This window comes from Felis catus, chromosome A1 (genome assembly GCF_018350175.1).
Source record: "Felis catus isolate Fca126 chromosome A1, F.catus_Fca126_mat1.0, whole genome shotgun sequence".
Lineage (NCBI taxonomy): Eukaryota > Metazoa > Chordata > Mammalia > Carnivora > Felidae > Felis > Felis catus.
Window position 1 is genome coordinate 35955463 of NC_058368.1, and position 24046 is coordinate 35979508.

The 24046-nt window shown below is 36.8% G+C and overlaps 1 protein-coding gene across 3 annotated transcripts in view; it reads right to left on the minus strand.

The window, feature by feature from the left end:
- Positions 1-24046, minus strand: part of DIAPH3 (diaphanous related formin 3) — a 506099-nt gene that overhangs the window by 210200 nt on the left and 271853 nt on the right. For all 3 annotated transcript variants that reach the window (XM_006927330.5, XM_045053868.1, XM_045053865.1), the window contains one exon: positions 11142-11271. In XM_006927330.5, the coding sequence (XP_006927392.4) occupies positions 11142-11271 (130 nt within the window). The remainder of the gene's footprint in view (positions 1-11141; positions 11272-24046) is intronic.

Consider the following 24046-nt stretch of genomic DNA (forward strand, 5'->3'; position numbering starts at 1 on the left):
TTGTAAGGATGAACGTAGCCAATCAAAGAGCTCCCTTGGATCAGTTCGGCTGAATGGTCCTCCCCCCACACCCCTCCTTACTCTCCCTCCTCCTCCCCAACCCCCAACTCTGAGGGATAGAAGCAGCCTTGTCCTCTACAACCATGAAGAGAGTGTTAAAGGTAAATCAGCTCTTTAGAAAACAGTATTAGTGAGACCAACCTATTTAATAGATCACTATTACCTATAAAAATTTGAAAATTCAAGAAAATTCACGATGTTCAAGAACATGGTAAATATTATACAAAAAAGGTCCATCATAGAGATGTTTGTAACAATATTCAAAGCATTCCCTCATGAAAATGGTTTTGTGTGCCTGTGTATGGGAAGGGAGAGGCTACCACTTTTACTGTGTCCTCATGGCAAATATGAAGCATAGGTCGGATCATGTGTGAATTCTAAGACAAATTTTCACATATGACTAGGAGAGACCATGCAATCTCACACGTCCTGGACTGCTTATCTCTAGACTTGAAAAATTTCATTTTTCTCCCGCACATCTATCTTCCACCCGAGCTCCAACTGCCTATTGAACATCTTTCCTTGATATTTAGTAGGCATCTTAAACTCACACTTTCAAATTGGAACTTCTCTTCCTCCTTGAATCCACTTCTACATCTCAGTATGTGATTGGTGTTGTGACTCCTCTTTCTGTCGTACCCAACACACCCAACCTTGGACAAAGTCTTGCTGGTTCTACCTTCAAAGTCTGAATACTTCCCACCACAGTTGCTACCTCCTCCTTCTGGTCCCAGCCAACATGCTTTCTCCCCTGGATGATTATTACAGCATCTGAGTGGTTTCACTGCTCCTGCATTGTTCTATATTTTTTCCCTGAGCACAGAAGCCAAAGCAAGCCTTTGAAAATACAAGTCAGATGCCACCCTGCTGCTCAAAACCTTTCTAATGGCTCCCTATCTCAGAGTAAAGTCAAAATCCATCTAATGATGAATCATGTCCTATAGAATCTGTTACTTTTCTGGCCTTACCTTCTTTTATGCCTTGCTTCCTCACACGTCCCTCACATTTTTTTTCACAAAGGCCACCTTCTCTAGGGGGCCTTCTCCGACCACTCAACATTAATTGTGGGAGAAACAAAACAAAACCCTACCCTGGAATTCTAGAACTAACCATCTAACAAAATATACATGGACTTCTTCATTTGGCACATGTTCTGGAAAATGGAAACTTCAAGAGAGCAGAGACTTCTTCTGTGCTCATGGCCCTATCCAGAATCCCAAACTGTGTCTGGACAGAAGAGACACTCGATAAATGGCTCTTCAAATAATGAATGAATCAATCTTATTTAAGCCACTGCTTCATTTCTTCCCTCTCAAAATCAAGTCTGATCTTTTCCAACACAAGTGCTTAGCACACTGTCTGCTACACAGTGAGAATTCAACAAAATTTTTGGAAAGATTCCTTTCCTTCTAGGGTCAAAATATATCCACAACTATTAATGAGCACTAGTACTTTTTCCCTTTAAATATGTAGCTTGAGGGGCGGCACCTGGGTGGCACAGTCGGTTAAGTGTCCGACTCTGGATTTTTGGCTCCATACTGGGCGTGGAGCCTGCTGGAGATTCTCTCTCTCCTTCTGCCCTATCCCCCTGCTTGCTCACTCTCTCTCTCTCAAAAAAAAGGTTAGTTTGACAGACACCTGCTCAGAAACTGTCCTAACAGTGATACACATATTCACATGAACAAAGAGTCTCGTTGCTGATCAATTTTCAATCTATACTAGAAGATGACCTCTTCTGAGGGGAGAGGGGAAGGTTATCCAGACTACATTTTCTTTAGGTTTTTCTATGAATACAAATATCTTTTTCGATGTTTCTAGCAACTTATATCATTTATCGTGTTACTTCATGTTTCATATGGAAATGGAAAACATTCCCAAGTAACTAATTCCTTAATAATTCTGGGCCGGTAAATTTGTGTTTTAAACAACATGCAGACACCTCCAGAAAAAAGTAAGTCCAAGTCAAAGAGGTGCTGGACCCTAGCTATTTTTTACAGGCTTTTAATAGTAGAAGCCCTCTTTCAAAAGAAATCTTATTATTGAAGTTCAAAAGAGGAAATAAAAATAGTGACTCAGGCTGAGGCAGAAGAAGGAAAATAAAACTCATTTTCCAAATTCCATTTCTCTATGCTAGTATGTTCAACTAGCAAAATTGCATTGTGTTGTGCATTTATGATTTGTGAAGTTTCCCACATCTATATCATTCTTTAGGTTTTAGAAAAGTAAATAATATTTTAGAAAAGTAAATAATATTTTCAATAACATAAATCTATGCAATTATTAGCTTTGTATTCTAAAGCTTGCATAAGTTTCAGGCAAGACACAGTGGGATCTGTTCAAATAATGATTCAGAATACATGTTAAAATTATGTAATTATATGACTCAGAGAGACATTTTTATCTGCATCATTAATGATAGACTAGGCAGATGTGTGTCAACAAGAAATTATCATTGAAAAATAACAGCTAAAACTATAGCAAATATAGAGAATATTTATATAGTCCTTACATGATGCTATTCAAGCTTTGTAAGTATTTACACATATTCACGTATAACCTCACAGCAAACCTCTGAATTAGGTACAACTATTATCCCCATTTTATAGGTAAGAACACTGAGTCCCAGTGGGGATAAGTAACTCATCCAAGGTTATAGCTCCAGCAATGGGCAGAGCTGGGGTTTGAACACCAGGTGTCTAACCTCAGAGTCTGTGACTGTAACAAAAGCTTCTCCCATAATACAATGCCTCTATAATCTAATTGGGATCACATTTTTATTTTGCCTACTGAAATTATTTATTGGAGTTATTGTAACTCTCACTACTTGTTAATAAAAATTCCTTATATTCAGAGGCATATTATAAATTTCAGTTTTAACTGCTGTAGTATTTGCATGTGACGATGAAAGGGAAGGGTATTTCACAAGCTCATCAACAACAGCCCTTAAACACCAAAACATTTCACAACATAATGACAAACTCTTTCCATATATATGTCTATCTGTGTAACTGCACTTCACCATTTTACGATACTCAGAGATGATGGTGCTGTATCAGGGCAGCCATGGGAGTGAGGACAAGGACAACTATAGGGAGTTGAATAGTATTCCTCCCACCCCCCAAATTCATGGCCATGTAGCACTTAAGCATGCGACTTATTTGGAAATAGGATCTTTGCACAGGAAATCAGTTAAGGATCTCAAGATGAAATCACCCAGGATTTAGAGTGACCCTTAAATGACTGGGGTCTTTTTTTTCTTTAATGTTTATTTATATTTGAGAGAGAGAGAAAGAGAGAGCACAAGCAGGGGAGGGACAAAGAGAGAGAGGGAGACAATCCAAAGGAGGCTCCTGGCTCTGAGCTGTCAGCTCAGAGCCCGATGCAGGGCTCGCACTGACGGACCGTGAGATCATGACCTGAGCCAAAGTCGGATGCTTAACCGACTGTGCCACCCAGGTGCCCCTACTGCTGTCTTTACAAAGAAAGGTGAGAGACACAGAGGAGAAGACAAGATGAAAATGAAAGCAAGCTTGCTGGCAGCCACCAGAAGTTAAGAGAGGCCTTAGAGGGCTCCTCGCTGAAAGCCTTCAGAAGGAATCAATAGTAACTACACCTTGATTTCAGACTTCTGTATTCCTGAATAGTGAAAGAATAAATGAATATATCTCTGCTGTTTAAAGGAACTTAATATGTGGTAACTGGTTTATGGCAGCCCTATGAAGCTAATACAACTATTATGTCAAGACTTTACAAGCTGCATATAGCCTGGTTTCTGGAGAGTGGTTGGCAATTTCACCTGCAGCATCTGAGCAACCCCAGGCCTCTTCACCCAGTTGGCTACACGTCAACTGTGTGAGCAGTGACATTCAGCAGATGGCCGGAAGTGAGTTTATCGCATCCACTGCTTAGGTTTCTTCATTGTGCACAGATTGATTTTGTTAAGCTATCCTTCAGCATGCTCTCATTCTGAAATTTTCTTTCATCCACCTTGTTTATAATTTTCCACTTTATGTTGCAAAACTGAGGTGCAGTAAATACTGCTTCGCCGTCAGCAGTCTGAGAGCTCTAAGACCTTGGTTGTCACTGTTGATCCTGTCTTGTTACTTGATGTCCTGTTACTTGATGTTAGATATGGCTCATAGGTGACACTGATAGAACTGTTCGAGTAGCTATTTCAAATCTGTAGCTGGCCAAAAATCTGCAAACACTGTAAACTGTTAGTTTCTTGAAAAGATTAATGCTGTATTGATGCCACTTTCAGTCTGCTAACCTCCAAAAAGATATAGAGGTCTTCCTGATGTGTTTTTCTTCTTCATCATCATCTATCAGCCCAAGCAGCAGCCGATTCAGGAAATGTTCTCAGCTCAGTATCTCAAAAAGCAATCTTGAGCTGGAAGTACAGTTCCTCCATGCCTCGTGTTCCTCAATGTCAGTCTAAAGAATCCTTAATCCTTCTAGGGACTTTGGCCATGGTCTCTCTGCATTCCATTATGCTGCTTTTCAAAACAGTTTATATTTGCACAGAGAAACAGTGCAATACAACCTTACACGCAAGTCTCCAGTTGAAACTTTTGATGCCAACTCTATACAGAAAATCCCTGGAAATAAACTGGAACAATTTAAATAAAATGCTATTCATCAGACAACTTGGACCTTGTGGCCCTTTTCCCAGTAGACTGTGCTCACAGTATACTATATATGTTTTTCGTAAATCCTGTATTTACCTTGTGAATGGCCCAGTTATATCTCATCCTACCTTTTTATGTTAAAAGTGTTAATCTGAATATAAAATTGCACAAATACTGCCCTTTTAGGACATATATGCAAACCTGTATGTGACTTACATTTTGAAAAAAAATTTGTCTTTTATTATGTTTGGCTTGTAGTGACATTAAAATTATTTTACAATTCCTAAGTATACTTATTAGATGGGTACAGATTGTCAAATTAGATCATGGAGACCTAGCTACATAGGAGTCATAAAGTAGCTTCCCAGGTATAACTTGTAATTTTACCAACTATCTGCAGAGTCCTGCTACACAGGTAGGAGACCCCAAATGTTTTCACTATTTCTATAGGATGATGCAAAAAAAGGCACAATCATCCATCCACACTTCCCTTTCAGAAAAGGGTCAACAGAGAACTCAGAGTGTTACTAGCCTTTATTGGCTACTTGCTTATAATAAAATTACAACTACTCAAGTAGCAAAACAGGGGTAGGTGGTAAAGAAATATACACAAGGGGGCGCCTGGGTGGCTCAGTCGGTTGAGCGTCCGACTTCGCTCAGGTCACGATCTCACGGTCCGTGAGTTCGAGCCCCACATCAGGCTCTGTGCTGACAGCTCAGAGCCTGGAGCCTGCTTCAGATTCTGTGTCTCCCTCTCTCTCTGGCCCTCCCCCCGTTCATGCTCTGTCTCTCTCTGTCTCAAAAATAAATAAATGTTAAAAAAAAAAATTAGGGGTGCCTGGGTGGCGCAGTCGGTTAAGCGTCCGACTTCAGCTAGGTCACGATCTCGATCTCGCGGTCCGTGAGTTCGAGCCCCGCGTCGGGCTCTGGGCTGATGGCTCAGAGCCTGGAGCCTGTTTCCGATTCTGTGTCTCCCCGTCTCTCTGCCCCTCCCCCGTTCATGCTCTGTCTCTCTCTGTCCCAAAAATAAATAAACGTTGAAAAAAAAAATTAAAAAAAAAAATTAAAAAAAAAAAAGAAATATACACAGGGATACAGTGAGTAAAAACATTCTAATATACCAGTGTAAAAAACATTCTAAAATAAAATCTAGGAGATGCCATTGATCTAACCCTGAAATTAAATGTGAACATTCATGAATATATTTATTTAGATTGCCTCAATATTTCCTCATATATGTACTAATCTGTGTCATGTCTATTCAAAAAAGGAATTGAGGCATACTTGCAATTATGTAAAATCATGTGATAACTCATGGTTTGCACAAAAGGCTTTGATATCCCTAAATTGATTGCTAGTGAACATCTAACACAGCAGGTCTATGACTGTTTAAGTGATCTGATAAAGTAAAAAATCATTCTGTATAGGCTACTCTATTCTATAGCCAAAAAACCCTCAGCAAGAAAAATGTCTTAAGTTATTCTATTAGTTTGCTAGGGCCACATCACAAATGCCACACACTGAGTGGCTTAAACAACAGAAACTTATTTTCATATAGTTCTTCAGCCCAAGACCAAGGTGTCAGTAATCTGTTTTTTTCTGAAGCCTCTCTTCTTGGCTTGCAGATAGATGGCTACCTTCCTGCTGTCTCCTCACATGGTCTTGGGTGCATGTGAATCCCCATTGTCTATCTGTCCAAATGTCCTCCTCTTATAAGGACACAAGTTAGATTGGATTAGGGCTGACCCTACGAGCCTCAATTTACTCATCACCTCTTTAAACCCACATTCAATCACATTTGGAGATACTAAGGATTAGGGCTTCCACATATGGAGACAGAATTCAGTTCCTAGTAGAATATATTTTTGTGCTCCTTATTGACAATTCAATTGAAGCAATACCCTAACATGGCTGTCTTCTCTAAATTGTTTTATTATAAATGTCCCCCCCCCGACCATGTTCTTTCAAATTATTTCACTGTATTGACAGAAATGCACACAAATGTGTATTTTCAGAAAACTCTAATATCCTACAATTGGTTTGTAATACCAAATGTATTATTTATCTCACAAAATTATGAGGTTGTAACCTATGACTTCCATGACAGAATGGTTCCAACAAACACAATGCTATTTATGTTATTAAGTCTGTCGCACAATGAATATTTTTATGTATTTACAGTACACGTGGAATGTGTAAAATGTGATTGAATTCATAATTAATCCTGAATATTCAAAATATATATCAAACTAATAAATTTAATTGGCATTTTTAGAAGTTTATAGTACAAGGAGGTCAATGGGAGCCTTCGAAAATGCTTTCTACTTATTATAGCAGATGAATTTGAAATTCCAAACACTAGGCATTTCCAGGTGGCTGCCACCTGGAAATGAAGTGTTCTAAGTGTTCACAGTAGGTGAATAAAAGATAAACATTTGGTATTTAGTAAGCCATTTATCATAAAATGCTGGAAAGTCACAAGGCTTTGGAATTGGAGATGTATTTGATTAGACAAATATTTGGGTCAGGGCAAAGAGTTACTAGCTAAAAATCAAACAAACAGTCTTAAAAGCAGAGAAGTCAATAAAATGAAGAGGACAAAAATCAAATACAAGACATCAAAGAATGCTCCTGAAAGCTAAACACATGGAAATGGAAAAAAGTGGAAAACATTAGAAGTGGGCAATCATTAAATCCACTCTGACAATTCACTGAAGGCTGCCCTTTCTCTAGAAGCTAATTCCATCTCCAAAAGCTCCAGCAACAGTCTCCAGGCTGGACTCCTAGTTCTTAAATAAGGTCTAAGAATTTTCTGGAAAACGTATGTATTTATGCATAAGGAAAGAGTAGAGCATGCTGAAACTTAGGGGAGGCTCCCAGGAACGACCAGGAAAAAGCACCAGAGGGAAGGTGACATTTACTCTAAGTTACTCGATAAAGGAGAGAGCTAGGCAACATCGTAGGCCACAGCTGCCACTTTCCACAAATTTAACTTAAAATCCACCACGCGGCTTTCAGTTGGCATGCTGAAGGCTGAAGAGAGGCAAGGTGAATGAGAAAAAGGAAATCAAAAGAAAAGGTACTAAAAAGGATTTTCTCAAGTAAATAACATTTGGGGAGAAGAAGTTAAGGCTGAAGGAATTAACAGCCGTATTTTATGCATAGTGGGGCTCAGTATTAGGCTTATAACAATGGCAATACTTAGAAGTTGCATTGAACAGGAGGTGGAAGTGAAGGGTACTGAGAATCTAAGAGGAACCCGTGGAACAGGAACCGGGTGCCAATGAGGGAGCCTGGGTTCCACCAAGACACAGACGCTAAACCTTGGGCCAGCAGCAAGTGCACCGTTTCTGACACTGAGCAATCATACAACACAGGCTTATCAAATGAATAAGTGAGTTACAGACTGGACTTACATGGCATTTCTAGAATTTAGACTACCTAGGGAAGAAGACAGATATATGGCAGAGGTATGAGAACCCTAAGAGACAGGGCTGAACAAGGTGACACTATAAACTGACCTTGGTTTTACCTGAAAACACTCCCCCAACCCACAGAGTTTTGTCATATTTTCTACTCATTAATAAAATACCATTCCAATTTAATAATGAAGCAGGTTCTTGTGAAATAATCAATAGAACCTTCACAGATTAGAGTCCTTTAAACTTCAACTGTTTAGATAAGAGACAATGTACTCAATCTTAAAAGTCCAGGAGGGGGGAAAAAAAGAAATATTTCAATGGTATATAGAAATAAAATAATAACCCAAAATATTTTCAGTGAAATACAACAGAAAAGCTGTAAGCCATTATCTCTTAGAAAAGAAGCAGCCCTAATGAAGTAGATTTTTGAAAATTGTCATACGGGTAAGCTCATTAGTTGCAATGAAAGATCCCCCTGCTGATCCACGAGGACTTAATGGCCAGGATTTGTTATGTCTCAAAAACAAAGGTACTTTTTAATTCATGTGATAGCTCACTGAGGAGACTTCAAATATGGAAACTTTTAAGTGATGATATATAATATAAAATCACTGAAATTTTCCAAAGCAAATGTAGACTCATTTCATCCAAAACTCATGTTCATTCCTATAAATTCTCATTCATTAATAGAATAATATAATCACACAAAGAAATTATGCTCAACAATCACCTATACTATATAATATCTACATCCATATCTATATCGGTATCTATATATATCTATCTCAGTGATGGTTTTTCTATTTCAAACATCAAGTTGGCTGCTCCCAGTGAAATGCATTCACACTGTCTGCTGACCTAAACACATATGCACGCCTCCGCTCTAACAGATGGAAATGAGAAGCATCCAAGGCTCTAGAATGCCCCCACAGAAACACCAAAAAAGAAAACAAACAAAAGAATCTAATTACCGAGTTACAACTCTGTAAGCCCTTATCAAATTTAAATAGTTTTCAAAAGCAAAATATTAAAATATTTATAGAGAATTTCAAGCACAATCAAATGAGTCAAAATAGATAAATGCCATTTTAAAAACTTAATATAGAGCAAAACTGGTAGAAAATAAACTCTGTCCTAAAAAGTACATCTGAAACAGAAGTATGTTCCAACTTACTGTTCAGTTTTAGAACCAGGAGGAAAGATGGAGAAGTGGTCAGACATGCAAACTGTTATTATCAGAACATGCTTGCATGGATTTAATTCTTGCCAAAGACCTAACGTTGATATAATGTATCAACTACTCAGCTTTCTTTTCTCCAGAAAAAGAACTTTCTCTATACTTCAAGGCATTATGCATAACTTTTTCATCTATTTCTCTTTAACTTATCATGCTTACCATTCATCAAGAACATCCACTTTCAATTCTCTTTCAGCCTGTTTACTTACATTTTATTCCAAAATTTCAGAAATCTCATTTTAGAGAAATTACCTTCTTGAATTAATAAATCAACCACTTAGAGTTATTTTTAATATTTTTTTCCTCTGTGCCCTGTTGCCCTATCTCATTGTTTTATATGAGAAAATAATTTGATTATCTTCCCTTCTTAAATTCCATTTAAATGCATGCATATATACTTGGTCATTATCTTCTTATACCAAGGACATTCTAAGGTAGCACAAGGGCAAAGTAAGTAATTTCATTGTTATACTCACATGCAAGATCAAGAAATAAAGTGAAAAGTTTATTTTGGGTCTTAAAAATCCAGACTAATTATTTCTAACCCCCTCCCACCCTCAAAAAGCTTGCATGAGATAGATACTTTAAAGAAACCTACATCTCAGGAAACTATTTAAAGGGAGTAGAAAATGATAAGTGATTTTTGTTTGTTTGTTTAAGAAGAAGTATTTATTGGGGCGCCTAGGTGGCGCAGTCGGTTAAGCGTTCGACTTCAGCCAGGTCACGATCTCGCGGTCCATGAGTTCAAGCCCTGCGGCAGGCTCTGGGCTGATGGCTCAGAGCTTGGAGCCTGTTTCCGATTCTGTGTCTCCCTCTCTCTCTGCCCCTCCCCCGTTCATGCTCTGTCTCTCTCTGTCCCAAAAATAAATAAACGTTGAAAAAAAAATTTTTTAAAAAGAAGTATTTACTAAAATATAGGGGAAAAACAAGTATCCTTAAGTTGACAAATTCCAATTTTAAGAAGGGAATAAATTGATTACAAAAATAGTCTGACGTTTCTAATGACCAGGACTCAACACAGTGAGAATAACGATATCCCATCACTTCAAATGAGTTGTCTTCCAAAAAAGGATGTACGTATACGTATGTATTCATAAACTGGTTGTTGAAGCATGTAAAATGTTTTCCACAAAATCAATGATATATAAATAAAAACTAGATTCTTTAAGTGATCAAAAAATCGCATTCAAATCATATTATAACCAACCATTAACACCAGGTCCTATCCTCTCATGACCCTTTGCAACCTGATCTAAGTCCAGTAAGGAACAGAAGCAGGTTAGCTATCTGGGTATTAGAAAAGACTGCATGGAATTTTCTCTGCTAGGACAAAGTATGCAGTCTGTCCCTTCAATGTGGATAGAGATAGATTCAGAACTTAGGCTAACTGGGGCCACTGATTACTGGGGCTTGGCCCAGATACACAATTGTCCCCAAGTGAATGACACTGAACCAAGGAAGCATCTTAACAGCAACAGCGGTGGCGGTGGGGGGGGGGGGGGGGGGGAGCAGCAGAGGGTGGGGCTGGTAGGAACTTATAAGGTATAAACTACAAAATAATGTATTTTTTAATTCAGGCCTCATTTTCTAATATAAAACCATTAAACTCATAGTTCCAATAATGATAACTCATAAAATAAATGTCTTATGACATTCTATTTTTAAAATGACATACTCAGTAGTAAATCACTGTGGCAAAGTAGCAAGTATATTCAAATAAAAGGCACTATGTTCGGTCTTTGCGTACTAACTGAAGACCCAAAGCAGTGAAATGTTTTCTATAAAATCACAAACCTTTACTAGCTTTGTCTAAATGTTCCAAATCATCCACAAAAGTCAGGATATCAGGGTACTTCTCTTCACACATTTCCACCAGAAAATGAAGTAGTGTTGTTTTCTGATCTGCGGATTTCGTGTCCTTTAGCTAAATAGGATGAAAGGGAGAAAAAAACAGTAAAAAATATTTTGATAATCTGCCTATTTATATTACATTAATACTACATTTTATAGGTAAAAGCTAAGTCGATTGTAAAATTAGTTAATTCTGTTTTTGAATTGCAAAGGTTTAAATACTTGAAAGCTACACTTTATGAATTGGTTTAAGTAACGTCATTAACGTTTGTTGGAAAGAAAGTATAAGTTTAATCTAATCTATTATGCAATTTATTATGCAGCAAATGTATCATAAATACTTAGGACAGCAGTGTAACCTGAAAGTCTATATAATAGTAGTACTTAACCCCAGGCGTTAGTTTCTTTGTTTTAATTTGGCACATATTTATGGAATGCCTACTAGATACTGCAGGAGTTGGAGATACAATAACAAAAAAGACACAGAGTTCCTCAAGAAGCTGTTTACTTGGGGGGGGGTGGAATACATACATACCTACATACATACACACACACACACACACACACACACACACACACACACACACACACACACACAATTTACCCTGGTGTGACAAAGAGTATACTAAGAATAATCACAAAGTATGCCTAAGAGGACAGGACATCTGAACTGAACACTGGTAGACAGGAAGTTGTATGGGATTAGGAAGGGAGGAAGAAAATTCAAAAGTGCAGTATCACAAGCAGATGGAACAGCATTTTAAAAAGGCCATAGATGAAGAAGAAAATGACACATTTGAGGAGTCTGAATGACTCCAAAATAAAAGTGTGTGTTGAGGAGGATGATAGCGTAGAAAGATATAAATCTGGGAAGATCAGAAAAGACCAGAAAACAGGAGGAAATGTATGCCATGCAAAGGAAAGAAGATTTTGATCCTTAAGAATCGGGGGGGGGGGTATTTTTTAATTAATTAACTTATTTTTAATCTTTATTTAATTTTGAGAGAGAGCACAAGCACAAGAGGGGAGGGGCAGAGAGAAAAGAAGACAGAATCTGAAGCAGGCTCCAGGCTCCTAGCTGTCAGCACAGAGCCTGATGCAGGGCTCCAACCCACGAACCATGAGATCAATTTGGAACCTGAGCTGAATTTGGATGCTTAACCAACTGAGCCACCCAGGCGCCCCAGAATTGGGAGTTTTTAAATTGGGTAAGAGATGACCAGACCTGCAGTTAGAAAGTTCCCTCTAGTGCAGTGTGGATGAAAGACGAAAAGCAAAGGTAAGAACAGAAGCAGGATGAATAACTTTAAAATGCTGTAACAATAATTCAGTCAGGGAAAGAAGGCCTGAGCAGAGGCAGTGCCTTGGGGATGGAGATAACAGGATGGAGGGGGCATGGAAACCCAGGCGGTGCCATTAATTGGAATAAGTGGAAAGACAGACAAACAAATTTAGGTGGGGTGGGCAAAGAGAGACCAGTTTCAGTTTTGGCCAGGTTGAGTTTAAAGCTTTTAAGTGACATCCAAGTAAAAATGCCCAACAAGGATGTAGTAGACTGATACAGGTGTAAAACAATGCTTCTCAACCTTTTTTTGTCGTTCATTATTGCTGGCTAAGGAGCATCTTTAGGCATTTTTTCTTAATTGCGTGCACTTATGAAATTTTTAAATCATCGGTAACTGGGTAACTGTTTATGTACTGCATGTACATCTATGCTTTGCACATAAAAACAGCAAGATACTTTTGCTTCCAAAGAACCAATTTTCTCTCCCTCGAGGGTGGATAAACTCTTGAGCATGTCTGACTAGAACTCAGAGGAACATACTGGACTAGGTCACCAGTTTGTGAGCCCTCAGCCCCCAAAGCTAAACAGTTGATCAAATGAATGCAAACCAGTACTCAGAATGAAAGGAAGCTGGACAGAGGCTTGAAGAGAAGACTAGAGTAGACAATTCTAATCTGAAATGGCCAAGGCATGCAACCAGAAGGGAGAAGTAATGATGCGAAAAACATAAAAAATAAATGGAAGCCAGCTCAGGTTTTGTGTAGTAACTGGGGATGGGGGTGTTGAGGGTGAATAGAAAGCAAATATGTCATCTGGTGGTGTTCCCTATAATTGAGTAATTATTCAGAGCAGATAATACGAAAGGGGGAAAGTCATTTCTTTTGTACAAAGAGTTCATTTGGAGCTGGAAATTCTTGGTATACCTAGTTGTGGACAGCCCTGTTTCCTTGCTTCCTTTCCAACCGTTCAAATGGGCGTGGGTGTGTATGTAATTTTTTTAAAACTCTACATAACTAAATATCATATCATTATCAGACAAGGATCAAACAACTGTTAATATCTGATAGTGGAATTAGGAGAGATAAACTCTACCATCACAAATGTTCAAACACATTACTTATTAGTACAAAAATATCTTATTCCTGGAAATACAGAGCTACCCTCCCACACAACCTGAGTTTCATGATTACTCATGTGATAGATTTAAATGCTACACTGGCCTTCCAACATGCAAATCAAAAGTATGATTCCTTAAGTATGGCACCTTAAAAACTGACTGATAGGACACAATCCATTATTTGATACCTTTTTTAAAAGGAACATAAACCATAACATCCATCTGAGTGTTTTAAAAAGCATACCTCAAAAAAGGACTTGACTAACTAGCTAGATTAATTGTCACTAACATGTGTGGATGACCTGGTAATGCTAAACAGTGCCTTTAACTAGTTACATGGTCACTGGTAAGTTACTAGAGTTCAGTTTTCACACAGATAAAATAAGAATATGGGACTGGACAGAAAAAAGAGACTCCAAATTCGCTTTCCACTCCAAAAATATTAAGTATACATTATAGCGGACTCAAGTGTTGATAGACATAACGAAATCTAATTTTAAAAATACTAAAATAGGGGCGCCTGGGTGGCTCAGTCGCTTAAGCATCCGACTCTTGATTTTGACGCAGGTCATGATCTCATGGTTCCTAAGATTGAGCCCTCTGTTGGGCTCTATGCTGACACTGTGCAGAGCCTGCTTGGGATTCTCTCTCTTCTTCCGTCTCTGCCCTCCTCCCCCCTTGTTCTCTCTTTCTCTCTCAAAATAAATAAACTTAAAAAAAATACTAGAATAAAAATGAATTAACCTAGTTGTAATCTCAGTTCACAAGTTATTTTTGCATGCTAACGGCTGTTAGAATCTTTCAGTTTGTTTTCACATATACTGAGAATGCCAGTCGGATTTATTAAATTACCTTTCAATCCATAATTTCCTTCACACTATCATGGTTAATGGATAAGGACAGAGTAAAAGTAGCAAAGTTTCATAAATAATTTTTCTCTTGTACAACCAAGACTTAGCATAAAAGCTGTCTTTTGTTTTTGTTTTTTAAAACACCTTAATAATAAACTCTTCTCTCTCCCTCCCCCCTGGCAGCAATGACTGCCTTGGGAACAGCATCCCTTCTGTGGACTCTCAGCTCCCCACTGCTGCCGGTTACATCCCTCCCCTTCAACCATGTTCCTTTCCTGTGAAACTAGATACACGGCCTGTGTAGAATGTTGATTAGCACAAGCACCATCTACCTCTGTAATTTGCAAAGCCCTCAAAGAGCTTTCCAGTAAGTACTATGTATGATGCAACTAAATAGCCAGCCACTGCTAGGATTAAATGTATGAAGAAATCTCTGTGATCTAACAACAACCAATGAGATCAATCTCGATCTTTATTCATGAGCAATAAAAATTCATAATTAGAATTCTGGAATATAGTTTATAGCATCTACCAGTTTAGTAAATGTTAAGTATACAAGTCAAACAAAAATTCAAGTGGTTCAGAGACCATCACAGAGCTAGACACTAATTTATGGGGCAGAGTGTTATTCTGGCTATATTACTGAAAACATCAACTGCTTAGCAGGTAGCGTATTGGCAACAGTCTAATATTCAAAAGGATGTCCACTGAATAGTAAATGGAAGCAAAATTCTCCCATCCTTTTAGAATCTGTATTTAACATTCGTAAGACCAAAAAAAAAAAAAAAATAATAAAATTCCTAAGTAAATAAATTTGAAATTAAACCTAATAAATGATAAGTTTAGATAAGAAACAAGGATGGCAACTGTTTGTTGATAACATATGGTGTCTCATTTACAAACTGCTATGTGGCTTTAAATTCCAGGTTGGAGAATCTTCATTCAGGTCCTAACATTCTCAGGAAAAAGTACACAAAGTTATTCTTCCTGCGTCAATTACTCTATTCCCTCCTCTACTTCTCCCCCATGTCACTTTATAAAAAAGGATAAAAAAGGGCACCTCCCAGAAGCATAAATGCACAAAATATTTATCAAAGTCTTTTTACGCACTTGCTCAATTTTTCACTTTTTGATAAACATGAACAAAAGGGGCACATTTTATTTCCACTAATTACTCCTATCATATATAATCAGCAACTGAACTAGAAGCTGGGGGGGGGGGGGAGGTGCTAATTTTGTTGGAGAGAAAGAACAGTTCACTTGAGCACACTTTGTAACGCTAACTCTTGGAAAGAAAATGAAGCTAAAATATTTGCTTTAAAAATTCATTTAGGTTTAAAAACTATGCTTTATTTAAATTTTAACAGACATTGCTTGACAGGCTTCCTTTTGTTTTATTGCCAAGAGATGTATCTTGCTGATGAGTAATCATCACTGTTAAGTAGAATTTCTTATTTGTATATTGTTTCTTTGAGGTACATTTAATGCAGCATGGATGTCAAATAAACACAAAGATGGATGGAGTTTCTTCAACTGCTCTGTTCATTTCAGACAAAATAACGTTAAAAGAAGATCCTGTAATAAATCATGGTCTACTTGTCACTCTGGAGTAGAATTCCTTTGTAGCTGTAATGCAGTGTTTTGGAATATTTTTAAGCCATTCAGCACAAATTCGGATGACATTTAAAGAATATTCCATTGTTTTAATCACACGAAAAATTCCTAGAATAAAAACGGAGTATCCTTTTGGTGATCCTCAGAATCCAAAGGTCCCACACTCTTTGACTAATGATACTTAAATCATAAGAGTATTGCCAAATCAGTAGCTCTACTTCCATTATTATGCTTCTATTATCTAAGTATGTATCAAAACGGCACTATTGCTCTGGATGTTGGAGACATTGCTGAACACCATAAAAATGACAAAATTACGAGAATCTGTAATTGCCCCAGGAACATTCTAGAAGACCCTAACTTGTGTATGGCAATTAATATGATTAATATTAGAAATAATGTTAATGATCAGTTTTTATTATAAATAATAACGGCGATATTAATATTAATGCCATTAACACAAATACCACTGATATTATCATAGCAGTAGCTCTTATGTGACACTTACCCTGAAGCCAGAACTAGTCAAAAAGGATATATTTTAGTGCTTAAAACACAAAACATCTTTAGGTGGAACTAGTATTATACACATTACTAAAGAGGAGAAAAAAGACTTGGGAGATGATGTAGCATACATCAGGTCATGTAACTACTATCTGATAAGCCCAAGGTTTGAACCCATGTCTGTTTGAATCCTAAGTTCTTAACTACTACAAAATACAGTTCCTCTACAAAAATCTTTAGATTATTATGTGTCAAAATAAACAAATTTCTCAAAACCACAGTGGACGAAAATGGCAGGTAAGACAACAAAAGAACAGATGCAATTTAAAACAGTGAAGCCCTACAACCTGCTAATTTTAGCCTGAAAAGCCTCTAAAAACAGACACCTGCTACCTTGAGGTCATTTCTAGTTCTGAGAGCATGCCATTCTTTCTAATGTTGTATCTATAAATTTAATAAAATGTCACCTAAATCTTATCACTGAAACAGCAAGTCTTTCAACATTGCTAATAGATTAGTGCTGACAAAATATTATTCGAATACGTTTAGATGAAAAGACAGCTGTTAAGTTTAACCTTTAACAGACTTGAACAAGTATACGTACGAACATCACATTCCATCTTAAATCCTATGCAGAATAAAGCGATTTGTGAACGTACGAAATAGGAACTCTAAATAGAAGTTAAAGGTATTCCCATGAAAACAGGTGTGTAAACACATACTATCAAAAAAAAAATATCATATTTGCTTAGATAAGAAGGGCAATGTGCCAGGAAAAATTCACTAGTGAAAACCACAATTATACAATGAATAATGTTTTTTGATATGTGTATAACTGCATTAAAAAAATAATCACCATGCTGATTAATTTTTTTGAAAAGATTGGTTATCTTCCTACAATGGAAATAAAAATCTTAATTTAAATAAAATAAGATGCTTAACACCATTTAGGTCACTGCCATAACTATTACTACCTATAATAAAACTTTCAAAATGATTTTAAAGTAGAGATCAAATGATATTAGGTAAAAAAAATATATTAGACAAATTGTGATATTCATATATGAAAATAATTTCTATTCATTGTGTAGTTTTCATTTTAAAATGACGAGAGTTTAAATATTAAATAAGAAAATGCTTTATATAATGTGGATTTCTATAATTATAAGCTAGTTTCTTTCATACTCCCCCCCACTTTCCCTGAATTATGTTTTTAATTTATTTCTTTTGGATTTTAGCAACTACAAAAACTGCAGAGTTCAAAGAATTTTTGCACTGTAGTAAAAATTTTAGCTTATTACATTATCTACTGTATTGTTCGATGTTCTGTTTATTTATATAGCCTCCTTATCCACAAGACATTTAAAACAGCTCAGTATTCTTTAATTAATATAAATGGACCAAATACATAAATTTTAAATTGAATGTTCTACCTTTTATTTTTTAAATCCTGGATTTTATTTTTTTAAAGCAGTTTCAACTTTACAGAAAAAAAAATGAGCAGAAAATACAGAGCTCCCATATACCCTCTCCTCCATCCAAATTTCCCTATTAGTAACATTTTACATGGGTGTGGTACATTTGTCACAACTGATGACATTATTCTTAAGATCCGCTGCCTTCTATAGTTGTAGGGGGGTGGACAATGAAGATCATATATCTACCATTATACCATCATACAGAAGAGTTTCACCCACCCAATCCCCAAACTCCCCGTGCTCTTATTCAAATCTTCTGTATTCTTTCTCCATCACAACCCCTGACAACCACTGATCTTTTTACCATTTCTATCATTTTCTCTCTTCCAAAGAGTCATACATGTATTTGGAATCATCCAGTATGTAGTCTTTTCAAATTGGCCTCTTTCACTTAATAACATGAATTTAAGCTTCCTCCAAATCTTCTCTTGGCTTGGGAGATCATTTGTTTTTATCACTGAATACTATTCTATTGTACGGAGGCATCAGTTTGTTTATCCATTCACCTACTGAAGGACATCTTAGTTATTTCCAAATATTGGCAATTACAAATAAAGCTGCTATAAACATTTGTGCACAGGTTTTCAACGCCTTTGAATAAGTAAGGCGTTAAAAGTAAGTAAGAGTGTGATCACTGAATTCTAAATTTATGTTTAACTTGGTTACTGCCCAACAGTCTTCCAACAGAGATGTACCATTTTGCATTCTCTTCCTGTTGTACTACATTTTTGCCAGGATTTGAACTTGCCAATGTTTCAGATTTTAGCCATTCTAATAGATGTGTATGTTGTCTCATTGTTTCAGCTTGCAATTCTCTGCTGACTATGATGTTGGCTATCTGCTCATGTATTTATTTGCCATTTGTAAATCTTCTTTGGTGATGTGTCCAGTCAGGTCTTTTGACCATTTCTTAATTGTTTTTCTTGTTGAATTTCAAGAGTTATTTATATATTTTGGATAGAAGTCCTTTATTAGATATGCGTTTTGCAAGGATTTTCTCCCCTTCTGTGGTGTGTCTTCTTTTTTATATATTTTTAAGTTTATTGATTTTTACGTTGGGATGGAGGAAGAGAGTGAGGGGGAGGGAGGGAGGGAGGGAGGGAGGGAGGCAGAAAGAAAGAGAGAGAGGAAAACAGAAAATCCCAAGCAGTCTCCACGCTGCCAGCATGGACCCCAAAATGGGGCTTCACCTCACGAACCGTGAGATTATGACCTGAACTGAAATCAAGAATCAGAGGTTTAACCGATTTAGCCACGCAGGCACTCCCATCTTCTCTCTTAAAAGTGTTTTTGCAGAGTTTTCCATTTTGATGAAATCCAACTTCTCACTATTTTTCTTTCAAGGATCATGCTTTTGGTACCCTATCTAAAAAGTCATTGACAAAACTAAAGTCACCTGAATTTTCTCTTATCTTCTAAAAGTTGTACAGCTTTGCATTTTACATGTAGGGCTATGTCCATTTTGAATTAATTTTTATGAAAGGCCTGAGGTCTGTATGGAGATACAGTTTTTGTTTTGTTTTTATTTTATTTTCGGCACGTTTATGTGCAGTTGTTCCAGCACCACTTCTTCAAAAGACTGTTATTTCAGGACGCCTGGGTGGCTCGGTCGGTTAAGCATCCGACTTCGGCTCAGGTCATGATGTCGCGATTTGTGAGTTTGAGCCCCGCATGGGGCTCTGTGCTCACAGTGTGGAGCCTAGAGGCCACTTTGCTTTCTGTGTCTCCTCTTCTCCCTGCTCTTCCCCTGATCATGCTATGTCTTTCCTTCAAAAATAAACAAACATTCAAAGAAAATTTAAAAAAAAAAAAGGCTGTTATTTCTCCATTGGTTGCCTTTGTTTCTTTGTTAAAGATTTGACTATATTTATGTGGAGTTATTTCTGGGCTCTCTATTCTGTCTCATTGATCTGTCCACTTTTTTTTTTTAACCAATATAAGAATATTTTGATTATTGCAGCTTTGTAATTCTTGAAGTCCAGGAGTATCGGTCCTCCGACTCCATTCCTCTTCAGTGTTGTGTTGGCTTTTCTGGGTCTTTTACATGCCCATATGGCCTTTAGATTCAGTTTGTCAATATTCACAAAATAGCTTGCTGGGATTTTGATTAGGATTGCATGGAATCTACAGATCAAGTTGGGAAGAAGAAATATCTAAATAATATTGAACATTCTTTTCCATTAACATGGAATATCTAATTCTTTATTAGCTCTTTTTTGATTTTTTTCATCAAAGTTTTATAGTTTTTCTCATAAGAATCTTGTACATATTTTAAGTACTACTCTTTTGTGTACTAACATAAATGATATTGTTTTTCCTTTCAAGTTCAGCTCTTCATTACTGGTTTTTGGAAAGTGATTAACTTTTTTATGTCAACTTCATATCCTGAAACTTTGCTATAATCACCTACCAGTTCCAAGAGGTATATATATATATTTTTCTTTTTGGTTTTGGTCAATTTGGTGGGGCTTTCTACACAGGCAAACATTTCACCTATGAACAAAGACACTTTTATTTATTCCTTCTCAATCTCTACAACTTCTATTTCGTTTTCTTGTCTTACTGCATTAGCTAAGACTTCCAATACAATGCTGAATAAGAAGGGTACCAGGGAAGTGGCTCAGTGGCTCGGTCGGTTAAGCGTCCGACTCTAGATTTTAGCTCAGGTCATGATTTCATGGTTCACAAGTTTGAGCCCACAACAGGCTCCATACTGACAGTGTGGACTCTGTTTGAGATTCTCTCTCTCCCTCTCTCTCTGCCCCTCCCCCACTCACTCTAAGTAAATAAACAAACCTAAAAAAAAAAAAAAAAAAAAGAATTTTGACCAGGGACATCCTTTTCTTTGCCCAATGTTAGAGGGAAAACATTCGGTTTCTTACCATTAAGTACAATGCTAGCTGTAGTTTTTGTAGATATTCTTTATCAACTTGAGGAAGTCCCCCTCTATATTTCTAGTTTCTTGAGTTTTTTACATGAATGTCTGTTGGATTTTATCAAATGCTTTTTCTGCATATATTAACATGATCAAATGATTTTTCTTCTTTGGCCTATAGATGTAATGGATTCTATTAACTGATTTTCAAATGTTTAACCAGTCTCCCACACCTGTAATAAATCCCGCTTGGTTGTAGTATATATTTCTTTTTTACACATTATTTGTTTGGCTTATAACATTTTGCTAAGAATTTTTGCATATGTTTTTATGAGAGATATTGGCCAATAACTTTCCTTTCTTGTAATGTCTTTGGCTTTAGCATATACCCATTTTTATCATTGTACTCCCCACCTCTGCTACCTAAGAACAAATGTTCACAAATGCCATTGTCTAACTGTGGAGATAATAATCCTGCACATTTTGCCTCTATTCCAAAAATGCAAGAACAATGCAAACTGTTGACAAAGAAGAGGTAAACAATAAATTTCCTCAACTATCAGGAACGGAGCATCTTATTCAATTTTTGATTTTTCATTTTGAAAATGCACAAAAACAGGAGACTGGAGTAAAGCAAAGATGATTGGTAAGGTTCTTCTTGGGTGCTCCCTCTAAAGGATAGGAGGCCTGTCTACAAGCGTGGTGTTAAGGCCAATTCTGAGAGTATGTGTTTGGGGGAAAAGAGATTTTATAGATTAGCAATGTTTTTCATGAAAATGGTGAGATGATAGCACACAAGCAGTGTATCTGCTGATCGTGAGTAAAGCCACTCTAATTCTAGTAAAAGAATATTTCTTTAAAAAAAAATTTTTTTTAATGTTTATTTTTGAGACAGAGGGAGACAGAGCACGAGTGGGGGAGGGTCAGAGAGAGAGGGAGACACAGAATCCGAAACAGGCTCCAGGCTCTGAGCTGTCAGCACAGAGCCCGATGCGGGGCTCGAACCCATGATCTGTGAGATCATGACCTGAGCTGAAGTCAGATGCTTAACCGACTAAGCCATCTAGGCGCCTCGAAGAATATTTCTAATTTACAATGATTAATAGCAGTTGAAAAAAAAACTAAGATAATATGAATACAATTTATCAAAAACATTATTTAGTAAACCCACTTAAATATTTCTTGGAAAATGCTATTGATTAAATGTGTTACTGAATGAATCAAAGGGGTTAAAAATCCTAGATAGCTTCACGTTGCTTTGGAAGTCAACATTTCAGTGACTTAATTGGCTGGATGTAAAATAAGAATGGCATTTGTTATCTGCAAGTCTTTGGCCAAAAACTGCTTTACTTTCAAAGGGTGCCAAAATTCACTGGTGTGATTTTGCCAATCCGATAAAGAATAAAAACCTCTCTAAAATCCTTCTAAAACACAATGTAGATAGAACAGTGGATTTGTTTGGCAGAGGTCTTTCTTCAAAATAACTTCATAGAGTGAATGAAAAGGTGATATAGGAGAAGCAAAATTTCACACAAAAAGCTTCACAGTATGATCCGATCTGAGTGTAACAGGTGATAGGCAGTTATTTGTCTCCTGCTTTTTATATAATGACTGAAACTCTATCTGTACAAGGTAGAGCCCTGAAGAATAACTCAGGACACTGGCCATCAACTTTTTTCAGTTCTGCCGTGTGCCTGAGATTCACACTCTACCCACTCTTTTTCTTCACTATCAGGGTAATGTTGAGTTCGGCATGAAAAAAAAAAAAAAAAAACAACAACAAAAACAAAAAAAAGCAGTTTTTGGAAATATTTTCACCCCTCATTCTTAAGTGAAGACATAGACCTGTTTTCTTTTTTGTTTTTGTTCTTGTATTGGTTGGGTTTTGCTTTTGTATGTTTGTTTCTTGGCTGGTTCCACACCACCAACCAGAGATTTTTCCATTCTGGGATAAAGTAGGGCAGAAGACAAAATGATTCTCAGCTCAGTTTGTGCATTAAAATCATCCAGGAGACCTCTAAGAAGCCACTAATCAAGATCCACATCCATACATGCTGAAGTAATTGATCCAATGTGGGGCTGACACATCAATATTTCTTAAAGGGCGCTCCTGGTTGAGAGTCAATGTCCTACAGGAAGAACTGTTCACAGTTTCAAGAAATCACTCACTGGAGTTGGTGGAGGCATCAATCAAAAAGGAAATGAAATGGCTGGTTTTTGTTCTGTGTTGTTTTTCTCCTTCAAAGATTTTCCTCATCACAGCTTTGGTTAGCTTTATTCTACTTTGGTTAGCCTGAGCTTATAAAAAGAATATACAGGATATCAGATACAAATTTCATGTACTTCAATGAACAAAAAAAAAAAAAAAAAAAAAAAAGTCTTTTAAATGGAAAAAAAATCAAACTCAAGAGGAGACAAAAACCAATCTTGCCTGCCACTTCCCAACCCTTTAACACCTAACTTCCGACTATCCTAAACTCCCGTTACTACATGTCCTTTGAGGACTTCACCTTTGAGGTGAACTCACTGTATGTTCTACTGCCAACGAGAAGAGAGAAGTTTTCCTACAACGTGATAATACTGATCAATTTATAATGGAATCAGCAATTACTTGTTTCTGCAATTTCCCCCCCAAAATAGCTAACACTGACAAAAGTCAGTTATTACACTTTGTAAACTCTTCCAAAATTTATATCTACTATCCCAATACAATGTAATTACTTAGAACAAAGAGTTATATTTTATAACTACATCATCCAGTTGTACTGATTGGGATAATTTGTAACTTGGAAATTACTTATCATTAGACATTAGGAAATATTAAACACATGCTATAGCCATAGTATATGGATTGATAATACCTGTTGTTGTTTTTTTTTTAATTTACAAGGTAAAAATCCTCTCATAGATTTTAATATAGTGTTAAACTTTGATGATTGGGTCAACTCATTCTTTTGCTAGAACACTGATCTACTTGGAGAAAGAAGAAAAAAAAGATCTTTGCATCACCAATAGGTTCTCTAAGAAAATTAACTTCAACACTAATCACATGTAAATTTTTTCTAGGTGGGCATTTTGGTGAGGAAATCACCTACCATTTACTGATTGAATTTCTAAGGATACG